General features: G+C 34.0%; 1 protein-coding gene across 1 annotated transcript in view; it reads right to left on the minus strand.

Annotated features, from left to right (window-relative positions):
- The window catches only part of LOC106467298 (zinc finger protein 260-like), a 29719-nt gene extending 11685 nt beyond the window's left edge, over positions 1-18034 (minus strand). Inside the window, exons 1-4 of the mRNA XM_022395444.1 lie at positions 17960-18034; positions 16483-16619; positions 13087-13199; positions 8127-8298 (exon numbers count right to left, since the gene is read on the minus strand). Of these exons, the coding sequence (XP_022251152.1) occupies positions 8127-8298; positions 13087-13199; positions 16483-16576 (379 nt within the window). The 5' untranslated portion in view covers positions 16577-16619; positions 17960-18034. The remainder of the gene's footprint in view (positions 1-8126; positions 8299-13086; positions 13200-16482; positions 16620-17959) is intronic.
- Between the last annotated feature and the right edge of the window lie 967 nt (positions 18035-19001).

Below are 19001 nucleotides of genomic sequence, written 5' to 3' on the forward strand. Positions count from 1 at the left end.
ACTTCCCATTTTTCAGTTGCTGGGGTGGCAAACTATGGAGGCTTTCTCCTAAGTGAGCTTGTATTTTACTTTGCCACACCTACTTCTAATTATCCACTCAGTGAGAAGAGGACAATGTTGGCTTTCCTCCCTCTATTTCCCCCGGATGCTTTTTTCCAGGTCCGACCTCATGGGATCCTCTTTGCAATGTTAGGTTTGGGATGACAGTGCCCTGTTCCTACAGTTGGGTGCTCTGGATGCCTCTCTTTTCCTTAATTTCTGTTGAACAAGGTTCTTTTCCTGCTTCTACAATTGAGTTTGGGAGACTTCATCTGCCTCGCAATACCGGCAAAATCATGTGTGGGCACTGTTTCTATGGTTGGGCAAATGTTCCATGTCCTTCTTGTAATCCCAGATGCAGGATGTCTGATCTGCATTTACAGTTGGGTGAGTAATGATGTTGCCCGTAATACCAATTACAGTTATTATCTTGCTCTTATAGTTGAGTCTGGACAAAAGCATGATCCTGTAATGCCAGATTCAGTTTGTCATACTTCTGCACCTAAAGTTGTTTTGTAAGTTTATAATATTGGTTTCTTGTCGTATGACACTCTGCTTACCTAAAGTTGGGGTTAAGGGGTATATATAACACAGTCCACATGTCCAAGCCACAGTGTTGTTGTGACAATTTTTTCATCCTCAAATTCCTAATGCCAAAGATGAATTAGGGAACCTTGTTTTTCCAGTTGAGGTTGGGTATGTACCTAGCTAATTCTGTTTATATGTTACTATAGTTCGCACCTCTCAAAACATTTTAAGTTTGTGCTAGGATTTTCCTTTTCTGCCCATTTTGGATTTATTTCCTACTTTCTAGGGAAAGTGCATACCTCTTCCAGAAAGTAGTCTCACAAGTGTGCTTCACTTTCATCTCCAAGCACACCCATTCATTCTGGGTGGTGGCTTTCCATTGGGTTTGATATCTGTGCAACTACACTGGTCCCTCCACCTTTGTAATGTGAGAATCTAGCTTGGTGTGAAATAAAGCAAAACTGTATCACAAGTTAACATTTTCCTTACACTGAAAATGTATTTCTGATAGGTACTTAATTCTTCTCACATACATCCCACTTTTCTTGAATGTGAGGATTGAGCAGAAAAACAGTATAGGTTGTGCAATACTATTGGTGTATAGTCAAATGATATGCATATTTTCATAAATGGGACAAAATTGATGGGGTGCTGATCAAAAATATCTTTTTAGCAAATGAAGATTGAGATAGCTTTGTGTGACGAAGGTAAGTACCAACTGGAAATATACTGTCAGTGTAAAAAAAAATGTTAACTTCAACCATTTCTTTGACTCTCTCACTATGAGTAGGTCAAAGTGTTTTACACAGTTTTTTAGATAGTTACATTTAAAACTTGGTATGAAAACATAGTTAATGAATCAAATTAAAATATTATGTAACTTCTAAGTTAACTTGATCAGTAAATACTAAAAAAATCCTTAACATTTGTTCTCTAGGTCTTTCCTCCACTTCTCCAGAGAATTTAACATATATTACTCATTATAATATATATACATTACTAAGGCAAAGTCTTACTTTAAAAGCCCTCAATATTATTTGATTAGAGAATCATATCCTACAAAATCAGACCCGATTACCACATCCTCTCTTTCACATACTACAAATAGATCTTCCTATACTGAATACATATCTAACCAAAATTCCTGTTTCATAAATTCAATGGCACTAGAAACAAAAATTGATAAAAAAATTCACACTTTGGGTATTCAAGATTCAGACAGTTACAAAAATAACTGTGGTATGTGCAATAATGATTTATTTAAAATAGAACACAATTTTAAATAAAAGTACTCTTCTCACAACAAGAAAACAACTTTCACTAGAACTGTACACAAGGGTTTGATTACAGTTTAATTCTAGGATTAGTAATTACTAGCACAAACAGCCACCTGTAAGGCAGCATTTCAGCTAGTTATTTATAGCCAACAGAAAGCCACTGTTTTGATCAATAAAATAATGTATTATTTACATTGCTTTTAGTACAGAGTATTGTATATTTCACATTCAGTTTGAACATTTAGGTTTAACCCTTTCATGATGGGCTCGGTATATTATACAAATATTTATACTATAACTTTTAATGCAGGTAGGTAGACTTTTAGTAAAGATTACAAGTCTTTTATACAAAAAAAATATTTTTTAACAAAGTATTTTTATTATGAATTTTTTTGTGGAAATATCGAGTCTGTTTCCTTACCAGTCCAAACACAAAGTGATTTTCATATTATAACTATATTGTGTGGAGTTTTATGCCACAAAGTCACTAGGCTATCTGCTCCAAACAACCGGTATAAACAGTAAAATTAATTGTATTAAAATGTAAAAATACAGCAAGTTAAAACCAAACTATGTCCAAAATTTGGATAAAAGATTTATATACAATTAAAAAGGCCAATTGTTCTTAAAAAATTAAAAATACAATCAAGTTGGACAGTGTCACTATCGCCAATGACATTGTCCAACGTCCAAAGAGCAACAGAAGGTTTGATCTGAAAAAGCTTGTTATGACGTTGTTCACCCCAAGTCAACTACAAATTGGCACATAGCTGTATCTTGAAGACAGGACCATTGTACATGTATGGGACAGGCATGGCCATGACGGCACCAGAGCAGACGGACTCATTCCTTTGAATACCAACGTGTCCAGATATTCAGAAAAACTGGATGGAAACAGAAGATAGAGAGAAATGGGCCAGTCATTGTTGAATATCAATGAGAACAGGGTGAGAATTAATGTTAAGCAATTCCAGGACCAGTAGAAATCTAAGAGAATCAGTGTAAATAGTACAATCACTGTGCTGCATAGCTTCTACATGAACCAGGACAAGAGAAATAGCATACAACTCGGCAGTGAACACAGGAACTGTAGAGGGGATCCTGCATGTAAATAGGAAGAGAAGAATAGCTCAAAAGATGTTCAGCAAAAAGAAGATGGTACTTTCAATCTGCCTTCCTCGGATGACTCAAGGAAAGGTCACAGGTAGGGATGGTAATAAGCCAGGGTGGAATGGGCTGATCATTGGGGACAGCAATGTCATCCAATGCCAGACCCAATGGGGCCAGTTGTGCCTGGATATGAAGGCCAAAAGGGGGGATTGCAGACCATCTGTTCTGAAAGAGCATGGTCCACTGAGGAAGAAAGACACAATCCCAAGAGGGATGCCTTGATAAGGATCAAAGCTTGGTAGCATATTGTAAAGAATGTTGCAAATAATGGAGGTGAAAAGGAGGTTCGTGGGACTCAGTGTTCAAACTCTGGATCGGAAAAGTGCAAAAAGCCCTGGTGCAGAGCTGAAGCCCCAGATGGCGAATATGGGATCAAGCATCTTCAAGGCCATGGTCCTGGCAGAACCATAGACCCATAGTCCAGTTTGGATCAAATCAGGGCACGATAGATCCTGAGCATCAAACATCGATCAACTCCCCAAGAGGTGGAAGAGAGGACACAGAAGATGTTCAAAGCCCTTGCACACTTGACAGGCTTGATATGCAAAATGAAGCTAAGCTTACGGTCAAAGATAAGCCCCATGAACTTTGCCTCAGGGACCACACAAATAACAGCATCACCGAGATGGAGCTTAGGATCGGGATGGAGACTCATTGGCAGCAAAAATGTATGGAAACAGTTTTGGAAAAAGAAAACGCAAAACCATTTGCCGTGGTCCATGTCAATAAGCAATTGAGGGCAGTCTGAAGCTGCCACTCAATAAATCATATGTTGGACAACTGACATGAGATGTGGAAGTTGTTGACATAGAGCCCATTTGCAACAGTTGGAGGAAGGTGAGTTGTGATAGCATTAATTTTAACACTAAAATGTGTGACACTAAGATGCAGCCCTGAGGGACTCCAAGTTCCTGCGGAAAGGAATGTGAAAGAGTGGAACCCATACAAACTTGGAATCGCCTCTTCAGTAAAAAAGTTCTGAATAAAAATGGGTAAATAGCAACACAAACGATAGGAGTGGAGGTCCTGCAAAATGCCATGCCTCCACGTAGTATCATAAGCCTTTTCAAGATCAAAGAACACAGAAACAAGATGTTCTCTCTTGAGGAAGACTTCCCTGATCAAAGTTTAAAGTCGATTCAGATGGTTCACAGCAGAGTGCTGTTGACGGAACCCACATTTGGTGGGCGAGAGGAGTGTGTTCGATTCAAGGAATAAAAAAAGACGAGCATTAACCATCCTCTCTAAAACCTTACAAAGACAACTAGTCAAAGCGATGGGAAGATAATTAGAAGGAATCTTGGGATCCTTCCAAGGTTTAGAGAAAGGGAGGACAATAGCTTGGTGTCAAGCACAAGGAAAAATGTGCTCCTGTTAGATCCGGTTAAAAATAACCAGAAGAATAGCAAGGAAAGCAGGAGAGAGATGGCACAGGTCTGACCAATGTACTACCAGACCGATGAAGAGCAAGTTTGAGTTCCACTAGTGTAAATGGGCAATTAGTCATAAAGACAATTAGTCCGAAAGGAAAGAGGTGATCACTCTGCCCAAGACTTGATGGCCAAGAAGATAGGAGAAGAAACAGAAGTGCTAGATGCACAAGAAAAGCTGTGACTGAGAGCATCAGCAATGCTCTGGACATCAGCAACTTCTTGATCGTTGGAGAGCAGGATGGAAAGGGAGTGGAAACAAACCTCCCAGTGACTTTCCGAATCTTGTCCCATACAGTTTTGGAACCAGTAGTAGAAGAAATGCTAGTAGTGAACTTAATCCAAGACTCCTTTTGGCTTTGACGTTGAACCTGCCAAGCATGGCCATGGGCCTTTTGATAAACAATGCAGCAAGAAAGAAGGAAGGTATCCCAGGCCCAGTTTTGAGCCTTCCTATAAGGAGAGACACATGGGATGATAGGAGTTGATCAAGGCCTTAATGCCATCAAGATTAGAATGAAAACATCAACACCACTGTATTACAGTGGCAATTTTTATGTAGGTGGAGGAGAAACCTTCAGTTTATGACCATTTTTCTTTATTAGATGAAGGTCGATCAACCTCCTTGATTGAGTGGGCAGATCTCTGTCATCAGACTGGGAATCCAATGACTGAGGATGTGATCAAATGATCTTCCTGCATCTAGGGGTAAAAAATAAAAACCGAGTGGACATCAGGGACGAGGAGGTGGACTCAGGCAGTCACTGGAAGGAATAGTGGGGACAGAGATTGGAGTAGATGTAGATTGGTCAACTCTATTTCCATGGAGGCCAGGAAACCCCTCACATGGTGTGAAAAAGACTCAAATGGAAGCACGGAAAGGTCTGTCTGCACCCCCACCATAGCAGTGGAGCATAGTGCAGTGGCATGTGTCCAAGAGGGAGTAGGAAACAATAGCTACCGAGCCTCAGGGTAAGAAATGTTGCTAACTGTCTGCAAATGGTGTACCTACTTCTCCTCCACCCACTTAAGACAAGACCTAAAGTAAGAGGGGTGGGAACCACTACAATTAACACAGTAAGGGCCCAGTTTGCACTAGTAGGCATCATGGTCCTTGCCACCACAACTAGCACATGTCACAGAACCAGGACAAAATGTCTTTGAATGACTGAAATGCTGGCACTGGAAACATCAGAGAGGGTTAGGAATATATGACCGTACCTTACAATTCAAATAACCCACCTCAACAGTGGCAGATGGACATGGTGATGAAAACATCAAAATCAGAACAGAGTATGGCACCATAATACCATCTTGACGAGTGGTGATTCAACAAACTTATGAAACTCCTTGGCTGGAGAAACCAACAAGGATCTCTGACTCGGGGATGGTCTTCAAGATCCTCTCAAAGATAACTCCTCTTGATGAATTCAAAGAAGCATGGGGAGTAACCTCAATGAGTATATCCCCAATGGCCTTTGAATTCAAGAGGAGTTCACTGTGCTTTGCTGTGGAGGTTTCAACCAAGATGTCTCCAGAACGGAGCTTTTTAACTGACTTTGGAGACCCAGCAAGCCCCTCTAATCCAATCTGTATAAAAAAGGGAGACATTTACCTGAAAGATTTGTCAGACAGGGAATGCAGGATCGGGAAGCGAGGTACAGGTGTACTTTGTGATGTAGACTGCTGTTCAGAGTCTTCAGGGCATGGACGTTTACCAATAAGCAGCGTTTTTACAATTTTTTTTATTTAGATTTGGGGGATCTATAATACAAGAGAAAGATTCAGTGCCCACTGACCCCACCCACCATGGAGTCCTATGAGGGGATACACTAAAATGTCAAACAAGGACACTGCAGCAATGCCAGGGTTTCGTGAGCACTATACCCAAACACCAGCATTAGTCACGATGCCAGCAATACCCACTAAGAATGCCCAATACTGGTACTCAGTTGACCCTAGCCCAATGGGACTGGCTGATTTATCTTGAGGGGGGGGGCACCCATTTACAGGAATTCAAGGCCAAAGTGGTGTGTTGCAGTGCCCCAGACACCACTCAACCACCAGGATCATCTCCTCCTCTTCACAGGTCGCAATGCACGGCAAACACGTGAGTGGATGTTTAGATCCTAGAGGAAGTAACTGAAAATACAGAATCTTCCCTGGGAGGTCCCCTCATATCATACAGGAATTCACATCAAGGGGTTATAATTAAGAAACTATTGTTTCTCCCAAAAATCTCAAATATTATTTGTGTAATCTCTAAAACCTTCTAAACACTTTTCAAATGTTTGTTTTAAGTAAAACTTTATATTTTTTCCATTATTTTCTCTACCCTAACTCTATGGGGTTTGTAAGTTTGACCAACCTTGTATCCACCATAAAAATTTAGGAAATAATTATAAATTATGTTTTTTTTTCATTCTAGAATGACTACAGATTATAACATGAAAACACAACTGTTTAGTCTAAAGAGCTTAAATCTCATAAAATTACATTTATATATATTTTTATTATTTTTCATTATATTGACCTTCCAGTCATGCCTGGCTAACAATACAGAAGTTACAACGATGCAGCCAACATGGACTCATAATGACCATATATAATAATACAAAATGACCTGTCTTGGCTGTGTTTCAGTGGACCAGTATTTTGTAAAATACAGTCACATTTCAATTATCATACATAATATATGTATATACATGAATACTACTTACAAATCCATTTTTAAACTTTATTTTCATCAAAACATAGAACAATAAATAAAGAAGTAGAGCAAATAATTATCTCTTCTAGTTACACCTTTGTACTAGCTTGCTGCTTATTGTAGGTTGCTAAGCCTTATGTTTTTTTAGGTTTTATATAAATATTTTAAATAACCAAAAAATGTGTAGTAACTAAGTAGTATTTGGGTCCAAAAATATGAAATTTCGAGCTCATTGAAGACTTATCGTGTGTGAAATATTGTGTGAAAAGAAGGATGTTACCACAAAAACACATCAAATGGCTGACAAAACCACTAGGGTACATTCTGAGCTTGTGATACATTATTCATGTCATGTTTTGAAGTAAGTGTACATAAAGGAGCATTTCCAAAAATGGAAAGAGGTGAGCGGGGCCACTGTGTTTGATTCAATACGAATGATATCTTAGCATGTAGAAAAGAAAAGAGGTTCTTATATTATATTCTAACTTCTCCATATTGGTAATTTGAATTTATAATTCGTTCAAAACTATAGACTTTCTATCAAAGGATTGTGTATAGAGATAATGTAAATAAGATAACACACAAAATATCATTTTACTGAAAAAATCATTTGATATTTATTTACCATATTTTAGAGATTACTCCAATGAAATTTGATAACTTTAAGATGAAGAAAGTATTTAAAATCTTAAGAAGAAAATCACTTTGCAATTGGAGTAGTTAACACACTAATTCTCTATATTCATGAACAAATTTTCAGTACAGATACATAATTAAACACCTGAGTTTTTGCATACAAAATACTACTTATGTTTAAAGAATTTCATGAAGATATGGTATAAAAACCCTTATGTTTTGTATTTTTTATTATGTTTACTGTAGGGTTACAAGATCAGTTATACCAATCAAGTCTGTTGGTAAGTGTTGAGCCAGTGTCAAGAAACTTAAGTTTTAGGTGATGTCTATACTTACCACATGTTCTTTCTAACCCTGATTCAATCTCTCTTTGAAATTCAGTTACTGTTGCCAGGTTCATAACATTATAGAACGAACTATCCTGATTCTCATCATCACTGTAACTGAACTTTGAAACAACTTGTAGTAGATCATCAGGCTGTTCCATTTTCACTTGAACAGACATGTTCTAAAATCAAACAAAACTTGAAAGGGTTAACAGAAATAACAACTAATGTTAATATTACATACAGTCTCCACAGTTCACTAACTTAAAACATGATATGATTAATAAACCTAACATTTCAAATTTAGTTATGTAGGTAAGCAGTCCTAAGCTATATAAATACTACATATTTTATGTCTGATTCTATAGTCAAACAAAAAATTGACATACAACACCTTGAAACAAGAAAGACTCAACAATGACTTTCTTATTTATGCAAACTGAAAATAAAAATATTAAACTTCATGTTGATACTCTACTGCAGCAAAGCATCAGAGATATCTGCAGAAAACATTGGGTAATACACAGTGAGAAAAACAAAATATGTAAAAAAGTGGATAATCAAATACATAACAAATATTGTCTACATTTTGTTTTTATCAAACCGGGTTAAAACTAAAAACTATGACCAGTAAAAAGCCAAAAATCATATTTAATTTGGACAGTGTCACCATCATTAATGTCTTAGGCAAACTTTGAGATAAAATATGTCTAAAATGGTGCTTTCACTGGCATTCTTGTACTTGAAGTAATGGCAGAATTAGAGTGTGCATTGACCACTGTCATCAGGCACAATCACTGGACTTCAGTCGTCATAAAGAGACAGTGTAATGGGTTAACATGGCCAAAGACAGTGGGCATGAGTCAGATTGAGTGCAGAATTATATTTAGTTCTTTCTATACAATGTGTGGAAAGACCAAGTCAGTTAGATATCTTGATAAAAGAGTTAGCACAAAGGATCACATATAGAGTGTAATAAACTTAAAATAAGAACCAAAACTTGAGCACTTTCAAATAGGTCAACTCACATAACAATCAATTCACAAAGGAATTAAGGCTGACAATTCCTCAGTGTAGTACCACCACATGAAACCTATGTAATTATACAGGAAGTAAATGATATCACTTTTCAAGTGGAAACAAACTTTGATGAAAACAAAGAAAAAAGTTAATATAATAAAAGTAAATTTTCACTGAAAACTGTCAAAGTGAAGTAAAAAGGAAAATAGAAAAATATTAACATTTTGTATGAAATTCCAAACAAAAAAAAAAAAAAGGAAGAGAGCACAAATAAAAAGTGTAACTGTCATAATTTAAAGAAAATATTGTATATGTATATGGGTTCTGGTTTTTTACCAACTGTCGAAATAAATGGCTTTTACTTATATTTCTTAATAGTATAAATATATACTATGTAGTTGTTGGGCTTAGGATTCTTCTTCAGGTGTCTGTGACTTGTTAGTGATAGATTCAATGATAAATAAACAGCACACACATTCATTTTACTTGTTATCAAATGATATATATATTATGAACATATTGTTACGTCTCCGTTTGTTAATTAATTTTCTGTAACTTCGTTCTGACGAAACTTTAGTGACACAAGTCCTTACTTAATAAAACTGGTATATTCTTTCTGAATATAACTTTACGATGCACTTAATTTCAACATTCATGCTAAAACAAATGCTATAACGAACGTTAACTTCAACAATACTCTCTGACTGCAGATCAACTCAATAACTACACATTGTCCCGTCACGTTGTCACCATCTTATATATACCAGACTACTCCCAAGAAAGAAGTGGCGTGATACTAGTCATGTGACCACGCTGACGCAACAATATGAAACATATGTACAATAAAGTATTCACACTATAGAGAATATAAGCATATCGTAAATGTTATATCAGTATATGTATAGTTCTCCTCTTCTTGTCAAAAGTCCACTAAGGCCTGTTCAATTACTTTAGAATCTCAGTTGACAAGCAAAACTATTTTCTCTAATACTATCGCAATATTAGTTTCACTCTCATATACATATTAAACATTAGGCCTATCACATTTACATTACTTAACACAACTATATTCTCTTTGCTTTTTTCTGCTTATACTGTCTGTCTGCTACTTCCCACTCATCTCACACTATTCATATCTTTATTACATAGTTGCCTGGCCACTTTCTATATTCTCGACACTAATTAGTTTTTAACAAAACCTTTTACAATCGTCTGCTTTTAACTCTTATTAGTACAAAACTTAAAAATAATAAAGTATTCACTCAAAAATATAAACTAATCACTAATAATTAAACCAAACACTATCCTGAGAGTAACACTGCTAAATGATAAGTGATACATCAGTAGAATTAAATAGAGGGAGTTGCATGCAACAGAAGGGTGAGTTGCAGGATGATTTACATGTGAGATACAGATGAACCATGTTAAATATGGGGTATGTGGGAGCTGAAGTGGCTACTATTGAAATGGGTAAACTATATGTATTATGGAAGGAATGCAGGACAGAACATTAAAGCATTACAAAGGAGCTTTCCACAGTGGAAACTCATCTGCTGTAAAGCTGAAGAGAAGAAGTACAGCTATCAGACAAACAGAGCATCACCATTCATGGAATGAAACAATGAGGTGGGGGCTCTTGAATAGATTTAATATAAGATACTAATATACTGTAAATATTATAGCTGATACAACACAGAATAAGTTTGTAATTAGAAGTAAAATCCAAGATATTAGGTTCTTGTTATAAACAGCTGATGAGTTTTTCATACTTAACTAGTAGAAAGTAAGTTATATGGAAACACCTGTGGACTAGCAATATTGTTTTATGAAGACAACCAGCCAGTAACCAATGAAAATTCTTCAATTCCTCAACATTAGAACTTATGGTTTTATTAAGAGGTAGAAAAGTTAAATCTAGTCTTAACAGAACAAAACAGATGGTATAATTTGAAATAACAACAATGAATTATCAGGTATCATCTGTTATACAGTTATGTTATCAAAAATGAAAAAGCAAAAAGTAATAAATGTTACAATAAAATAATAGTGTTGAAGAAATTATTCAAATACCAAAAAATCACTCATGTGAATATTCCAGCCTAATAAACATTCATATATAAATATACAAAGATCCACCATTTAAAGTGGTAGATCTTATCCCTGTCAACTGAATCCTTTTCAGATCCAATGATTCCTGACTAGAAAACCATGACATTTCCTTTTCATTTTCATACTAAAAGGGTGATCAGATTTACCTTACTTCTACTAATCTCACCAATGTTTTACAAGTCTATCAGTTTTTCCAATATATTTTTTTATTAAAAATTACATCTTTCTCCATACACTTCTTGTAAGCCCAGAATACATACAAAACAGTGATTTTTCTGATAATGATAGGTGGGTCTAAATGCTGAACAAATGACCAAGCTTATCAGATGTTTCAGTATGCCCAATTTCCTTACCTTTTTTATTGATATTACTAACTACAGAACTAATAAAAGGTGTTACAAATGCAACATTATCTTCACGACCCCTGTTCCTTTTCTTTTGTTTCTCATTATTCTGCACCAGCATTTTTTTCCAGTTTTTTTCATACCTTTAAGTAATAATGGGTGTGTCTTGAAAAGAGATTTAGTGGTAGGGTATTCATTAAGTATTGTGTAATTGTTTAGTATATTATCTTTGATCTTCTTGTTGGTCTGATGATATGTTACCACATGTGGAATATGATCGGTTCATTATTTCTTGGTAGGGTTGAGTGTTTGTTCCTGGGTTTATGAGCTAGCTTTGGTGGCTACATCATGGATGATAGAATCAAGGTAGAGCCTTTTAGAAAAACAAGTTTTCACTTTGGATTCAGATTTATAATGATTATCATCACTATGTAGTTTATGTAGTCATAGAAATTTTAAGGAATTGTCTTTTGGATACTGAATGAGTGGTTAAATTCGAAATGTAGATTTGTGTGTGAATGTATTTCTTTGTAATGTATACTTGTGGTCAGATGGTCATCTTGTATGTATAGGTTAATGTAAGTAAGTGTGTGAATATGTTTCTTTGTAATGTATACAAGTGGTCAGATGGTCATCTTGTATGTATAGGTTAATGTAAGTAAGTGTGTGAATGTGTTTCTTTGTAATGTATACAAGTGGTCAGATGGTCATCTTGTATGTATAGGTTAATGTAGGTACGTGTGTGCATGTGTTTTTTGTAATATATACTAGTGGTCAGATGGTCATCTTGTATGTATAGGTTAATGTAGGTACGTGTGTGAATGTGTTTCTTTGTAATATATACTAGTGGTCAGATGGTCATCTTGTATGTATATGTTAATGTCCAGAAAGGGGAGTGTTGTGTTGGATATTCCTAAGTAAATTCTAAGAAGAGGTGGAAAGAAAAAACAAAGAGCAGAAAATTTAGTCCCCCATAGTGACTCCACAGATCTGTTTGTAGATCTTTCTTGTAGATTTTACCATTTTTTGTTTAAATTTTATTTGTTTTATCTTTTAATGGCTTATAATTTTATGTAACAGATGTAATTTTGTATAAACATTTCATGTTCAACATTCCAAACACTACACATGCAATTTCTTGGAATTTTGTGCATGTCGTAAGCTGTATAATCTGATGAAGAGAACTAGCTCATAACTTCATTCTTCTTTAAATAAAAATATAAAAACTTGGCAATTGTTCAACCTATTGTATAATTTTGTTAAAACATTTTTACATTCTGGTGTGCACTACAATACTTCTGAACTAGCAATAGTACTACTGTAAAAAGAGCTCTAATAAGTTTATTCACAACAATGCAGCAAACTTGTAGTGAATTTCTTCAGCTCGTAACTACAAACATGTCATTACTGATTATATGCCAAACAAACAAATTCCAGAAAGACATAATTACAGCTACACATTTTCTTTAATAACACAACTGTAAAAAGTTTAATTACCTCACATTTCTCTGATGCTACATCACAGTTTGTTTCTTTGCTTTCTTTTGTTTTACCAAATTTCAAATCAGTATGTAGAAAACTTTCTTCCAAGGAATCAACTTTTCCTGGAGCTAAAAGTACAAATCATGTTGGTTAGTCTATAACAAGATTCAATATAATTTATGTTTAAAATAAATGATAATCAAAATTCACACAATATATTTATAAGAATAGTCTTCTTATATAACTTCTTACTTGCCATATAAGTGCATGAAAAAGAACTGACTTGCAGCAAAGGGCAGGTTCTGAAAATATACCTGGACTGTCAGACACATTATCAGTTCTAGTACAAAATGATGATTAAACAGGTAGCCAGGGTAACAGTGCAAAGCATTTTCCTTTACCTGGTAGAAGAATGCTCTCAATGGAGAAGAACAGTAATTACAGAGTAGACATATGTCTGAATTGAAAATACCCATCATCCAAAACTGTCAAGTGGAGAAATTCATGCAAGCAGTTGAGTCAGTAGACATCCGAGAAGAAGTAAAAAGAGTCAGGTGGTTCTTCGAATGCAACATCATTGCAATGGGAACACTGAGTAAAGGAATAAAAGAATGTTAAAATCAAGAATATGGTGTACCCTTATCATTACGGAAACTATGAGACATCCATTGCAGGATCGATGTCATGTCTCTAACATCTCAAAATATTATTTGTGGATGTACATGTTGAGGTGGGAAACCATAAATATCATGAAGCCATCAAAAGAGAAAGGATACAAGTTTTCTTGCAGGATTGAAGCATTCATTCTTTCTCAGTTAAACCCAGTTCATACTTGAATATAGTTATAAAGAAATCAGTCTCCAGAGATGGAAAGCTGTTGAACTATATTCTGAGTGTCCAGTGTCCTTAATTTCTGATAGAGGTATAAAACTCAGTTAAGTTTTCAATTACAATTACTCTAGATTTTCTGTTCAAACCTGTGTTATTAAGGAATTCTCATACAAACATGAAAATTAAGTCACATTAGAATACCACACCCTCTTGTATTACAGAAATATGCTCAATATCTGTATTAACAAACACCTGAGTGATAAACTAAAAAGTGCTATGAAGACAGGATCAGTTTATAATTCCTGTTCCTAAGAAACATAAGACAAAGAGAACTTGGGAAAAGACCAGGCTTTTTACCAGGGGAATAAGGGCAATGTTTCACTATATTGGTATTGACTTGAATTATAAATAACACTGAGAGAACCAAAAGTGATTCAACATTCATGAACCAAGCTTTTAGAACAATCATTAACATAAACAGACAATTCACTAATACACTCATAGTATAAATATGTTGATTAATGAGGGCCAACAAAGTATCAATGAGATTCCTTTACCCTCATAGTCAGCCCAAATATGTTGTTCAATCACAGCCAACAAAGCTCTGGTGAAATCCTCATACACCCATTTGGACCCAGATACATTTGTTGCTGATTATGACTACATACAAGAGTAAAGTATGCAACAAATTCTTTCTAAATCCATTGTTTGATCCAAATATGTTAATCACTGAGTGCCGACAAAGGAGTTCCATGGTCAAATAGGCAATAAGGTCTCAATTAAAGAAGCTTCCAAAACAGCCAATAAGTCACATGCAAGATGGGAATGCGGTGAATATGGAGTCATTTTAGTCTCATTCTCAGGTGATGGTGTAGAACAAGATTACAAATGTGTCACAAATTCATGTTTTCAACATCAAATACCAAAATAAATGATAGAATGCAGCCTAATTATACTTATTGACATAAATCTCCAAGACAAGAAATTAAAATATTTATATAATAAGAAATTTCCAATTAACCCGCTCGAGATGGGTTACAGGTGAAAGGTCGTGTCATCTCATTTGTTGATTCACACTCAAAATTTCATTGAATTACTATTTCATGAATTTATGTCAATAAGTTTGGTATCAAACTGTAGATTATAATTCAAATTTTAGAACTATACATTACTACATTTCCTAATTTAAGAGTAAACACAGATAAACATCAATGTTTGTGTGTCATGAGGTATGTTGAATGCAGCACTGGTTAAAATTAGATGTTTATGATGTCAAAATTCTAAGTCTACAGTTTCGTACGAATTACAAACTCAAATTACCAATATTGACAAGCTAGAATATAAAATAAGATCTTATCTTTTCTATTTGCTAAGATGTTTCTCATGTAATAAATCAAACACTCCCTTGTATACACTTACTTCTATATATGATATGAATAACCAATCAGAAGTTCAGAATGTCCCCCCTAGTGGCTTTCTCAGCCATTTTAAATTCTTAGGACACCATTTCTTTTTTTGGAACCAAGATTTCAAGGAGGTAAGGTATGCTCAAAATTTCAGAGTGGAATTCTACAGTACTGATGTTGTAATGTATTATTTTTTTAGTTATTCAAATGCATATATAAAACCTTACATATCCTCCACGTGCAAAATTTTTAAAGGCTTAGCAACTTATGTCAAACAGCAACCGAGTACAAAAATCGTAACTAGAAGAGATAATTGTTTGCTTTACTTCTTTATTTACTGTTCTATGCTTTAAGAAAAATAAGTTTAAGAAATTATTTCAAAATGGGAATAATCTATATTCATATATAATGTATAATAATTGACTATTTTTCAAAATACTAGTCTACTAAAACACAGCCAAGACAAGTTACTCTGTACTGATCAAAGTTCAGTTTTATGTTATTTGATATGGTAACATGAGTGCACGTGTGCCATGTCATTGTAACTTCTCTATTGTCAGCCAGGCATGGCTGAAAGGTCAATATAATTAAAATAATAAATATACATAAATGTGTAATGTTATGAGATTCAATCTATTTAGTCTAAACATTCATGTCTTCGTGTTATAATTTGTGTTCATTCTAGAATAAAAGAGGCATAATTGGTATTTATTCCCAAATTTTTATGGTGGTTGCTAGATCGGTCAAATCTACCAAACCCTTAAAGAGATTAATTACTGAAAATAATAGATAAAATATAAAGTTTTTCTTAAGAGATGTTTGATAACTATGTGAAATTTGAAACTTTTCTGATGCATAAAAGTATTTCTAATCTTAAAAGAAAAAATTACTTTGCATTATAGATAGGTAACTTGTGAAAAGAAAAAATGGCACAAGAAAAACATTGCTTTACACACCTTAAGACTTAATAAAAAAATTAGATATTTTGCATATGAAAACATTATGTTTACTGATAATATGCCAAATTTAACATTTGCTTACTAATTTCAAAGTTATAGCATGAAAGAGTTAATGATGAAAAACTCAAGCATACTGCTAAATTAAAACAGGTGAAATTCCCACTATTATGTTGAGATGAATACAAAACATTAATATTCTAAATATATAGACTTACTATCAGTTATTGTGAAAGTTTCATCTTCATTTTTCAGCAGTTTGATATCCAACAAAACATTCTGCTTCTCATCAGAAAATGGTTCCACCTTCATATTTAATACTTCAATGATAACACAGAGGCATCACCTGTATATTCTGTAAAAAAAAGTTTCACAGTAAGACTAGAGAGAAATAACTTAAGAATCAGAAGTTGACCTTACAAGGATTATTATAAAATTTTTAAATATAAAATCACATTATCTTGATAACTTTCATTTCAAGTTATAAGCTTTATCTTTTCATATATTTATATTAAAACAGTCACATTATCAGAAATAAAATGACTTTAATACAAAATGAGTAATAAAACATTTAGAAAACCTTTACCAACAATTTCTAAACATGTAATGATTGAGGATTAGAATTTTACCCTATTGATTAGATTAGATATACTTCACATATACCAAAACATGAAAAACTAGAACTATTTTAATAACCTTGAATCATTCAAGAGTTGAATTACTAACTTTTCCACAAATACCTAATGATTTTCTACACGTTTACATAATTTCAACAAAATACGTTATAATACCACGTTGATAAACAGTACTACCCACTACTGATATAAGTAACACTTGACTGGAAGCCACATGATTTTTGGCATGCTCAAGCAGCCACCACTGCTATGTGTTGAGCTTTCAAAGCCTGCCAGTCGAACTGACAATGGCAAGGCGATCTCACCTCGCACCTTATGGCTGTTTTCCATCTAAACTAGATATTTGGATAACCTTCATATTTGACTTTCATAAATTTCTAAAGCAAAGATGACCTAAATCTGATTTTTACTTAGAAATTAGTGAAAAAATAATTCACAAAAAACACATCTGGCCTACCATATGAAAAATGCATTGGATTTTAGCCTAGATGCTTGGAAGAGGGTAATCTTAAGATTAAAATCTGTTTTTATTCCTTGGTTTTTTATTGTGTGTTACAGAAAAATATATCTCTCAAATATTGTTGCCAGTGAACAAGAGCTGGCATATCATGGCCTTTCCTTGGAGTGGAGTAGAATGTTATTTATGTATCTGCACCTCTAAACATTCAACATTCTTAATTGAAGTGGATGGAAATAAAGATAATAAAAGTACCCTTAATAAATTTTCCACAACTGCTGACTGGTTTCTCATCTGATTTTTGGATTTTATCTGATAGGTGGGGTATCCCCAACACTTTTGGGTGCTATTACCACAGGCAATCTCCATTATGACTTTTGGATAAGAACCGGAAAGTGCGAAGGTTTTTTGTTTTTTAAATAGAGTTCTGAATTTATATTAAGTTAGTTATTATTTTATAGTGCTGATCTTGATTATTAATGTAACTGATATAATAGTTTTGAAGCTAAATCTTTTATTATATATATATTTATTTAAAACCATTTGCATCAATTTTTACCACAAATTATCAAGTAAATCCAAGTGAAAGAGTTGAGTGCTTACACCCATAACGTCTAAATTCTTACTGTCTTCAGTGTCTACAGCTAGTTGTGGGAAGGCAGTTACCCTTAAAAAGATATAATAAAGTTAAAAGTAGAAATAAGATAAAATCAAGGCACTCAAAAAATATATATTTCTACTAAACAATGCGTACCATCCTCCACCCTTAGAAGTTCTATAAATTCCTTCACCCGATGACCATCGGCTACTAATTTCTAAGTAGCCAATGCAAGTCTTGTTATATTTCATTCCAACAATAAAACTAGTGAATGAAACTGTTTGAAACTTCATAAGAACTTACATAAACGCATGTAGATTTACCTAAGAAACATAAAGCCTGTTACTTTTGATAAATTTAGTTAGTTTGCATTATGATCTTTAATATCTTGGAAAATTACGTTAGGAAATGGTATTTATAAGAAATGATTACAATATTTATATTTGTTTCAGATTTGAGCTTTATTAGTTTTTGTTTTAGTACATTATTTTGAAATGCAAGAAATTTATGTCATCCATAAAATGCAAATTTTATCCATTTTTAATTATTTTTAATAATCACATACTCTCCTTATGGTTTCAAGGAATATACAAGACCCAAAAATAATATTTCCAAATAAACCTAAACAATAAATGAGTATTTTTAACTAGGATTTCATGTCTATATATGTACATAAAAAACATTTTAATTTTGTTTCATAAATGTATATTTATTTCAAGTTTATAATTGTGTTTCATTGCAGCCATACTTTTGTTTATTGTGCTGATTAAATAGTGAGGATAGCAGCATGAACTTTGTATATTTGGCATAAACTATCATGCCTATTGGTGGTCACTCTCGTTCAGTCCAGCATAGGCACATTTCAAAATTACTGTAGATATGATAGTAAGAAATATTTTTGGTACTTGAATATCATTTCTTTTAACTTTCAAACAATTTTATTTCAACATATGTCCGTGTATGTTGTTTCACTATACAGACAAAACTAATTGCCACCACTATCGAATGTATTTAATATTTTACAGTACAGGTGTTTTGGATAACAAT

Source organism: Limulus polyphemus, unplaced genomic scaffold (assembly GCF_000517525.1).
Source record: "Limulus polyphemus unplaced genomic scaffold, Limulus_polyphemus-2.1.2 Scaffold2559, whole genome shotgun sequence".
In the NCBI taxonomy this organism is placed as follows: Eukaryota; Metazoa; Arthropoda; class Merostomata; order Xiphosura; family Limulidae; genus Limulus; species Limulus polyphemus.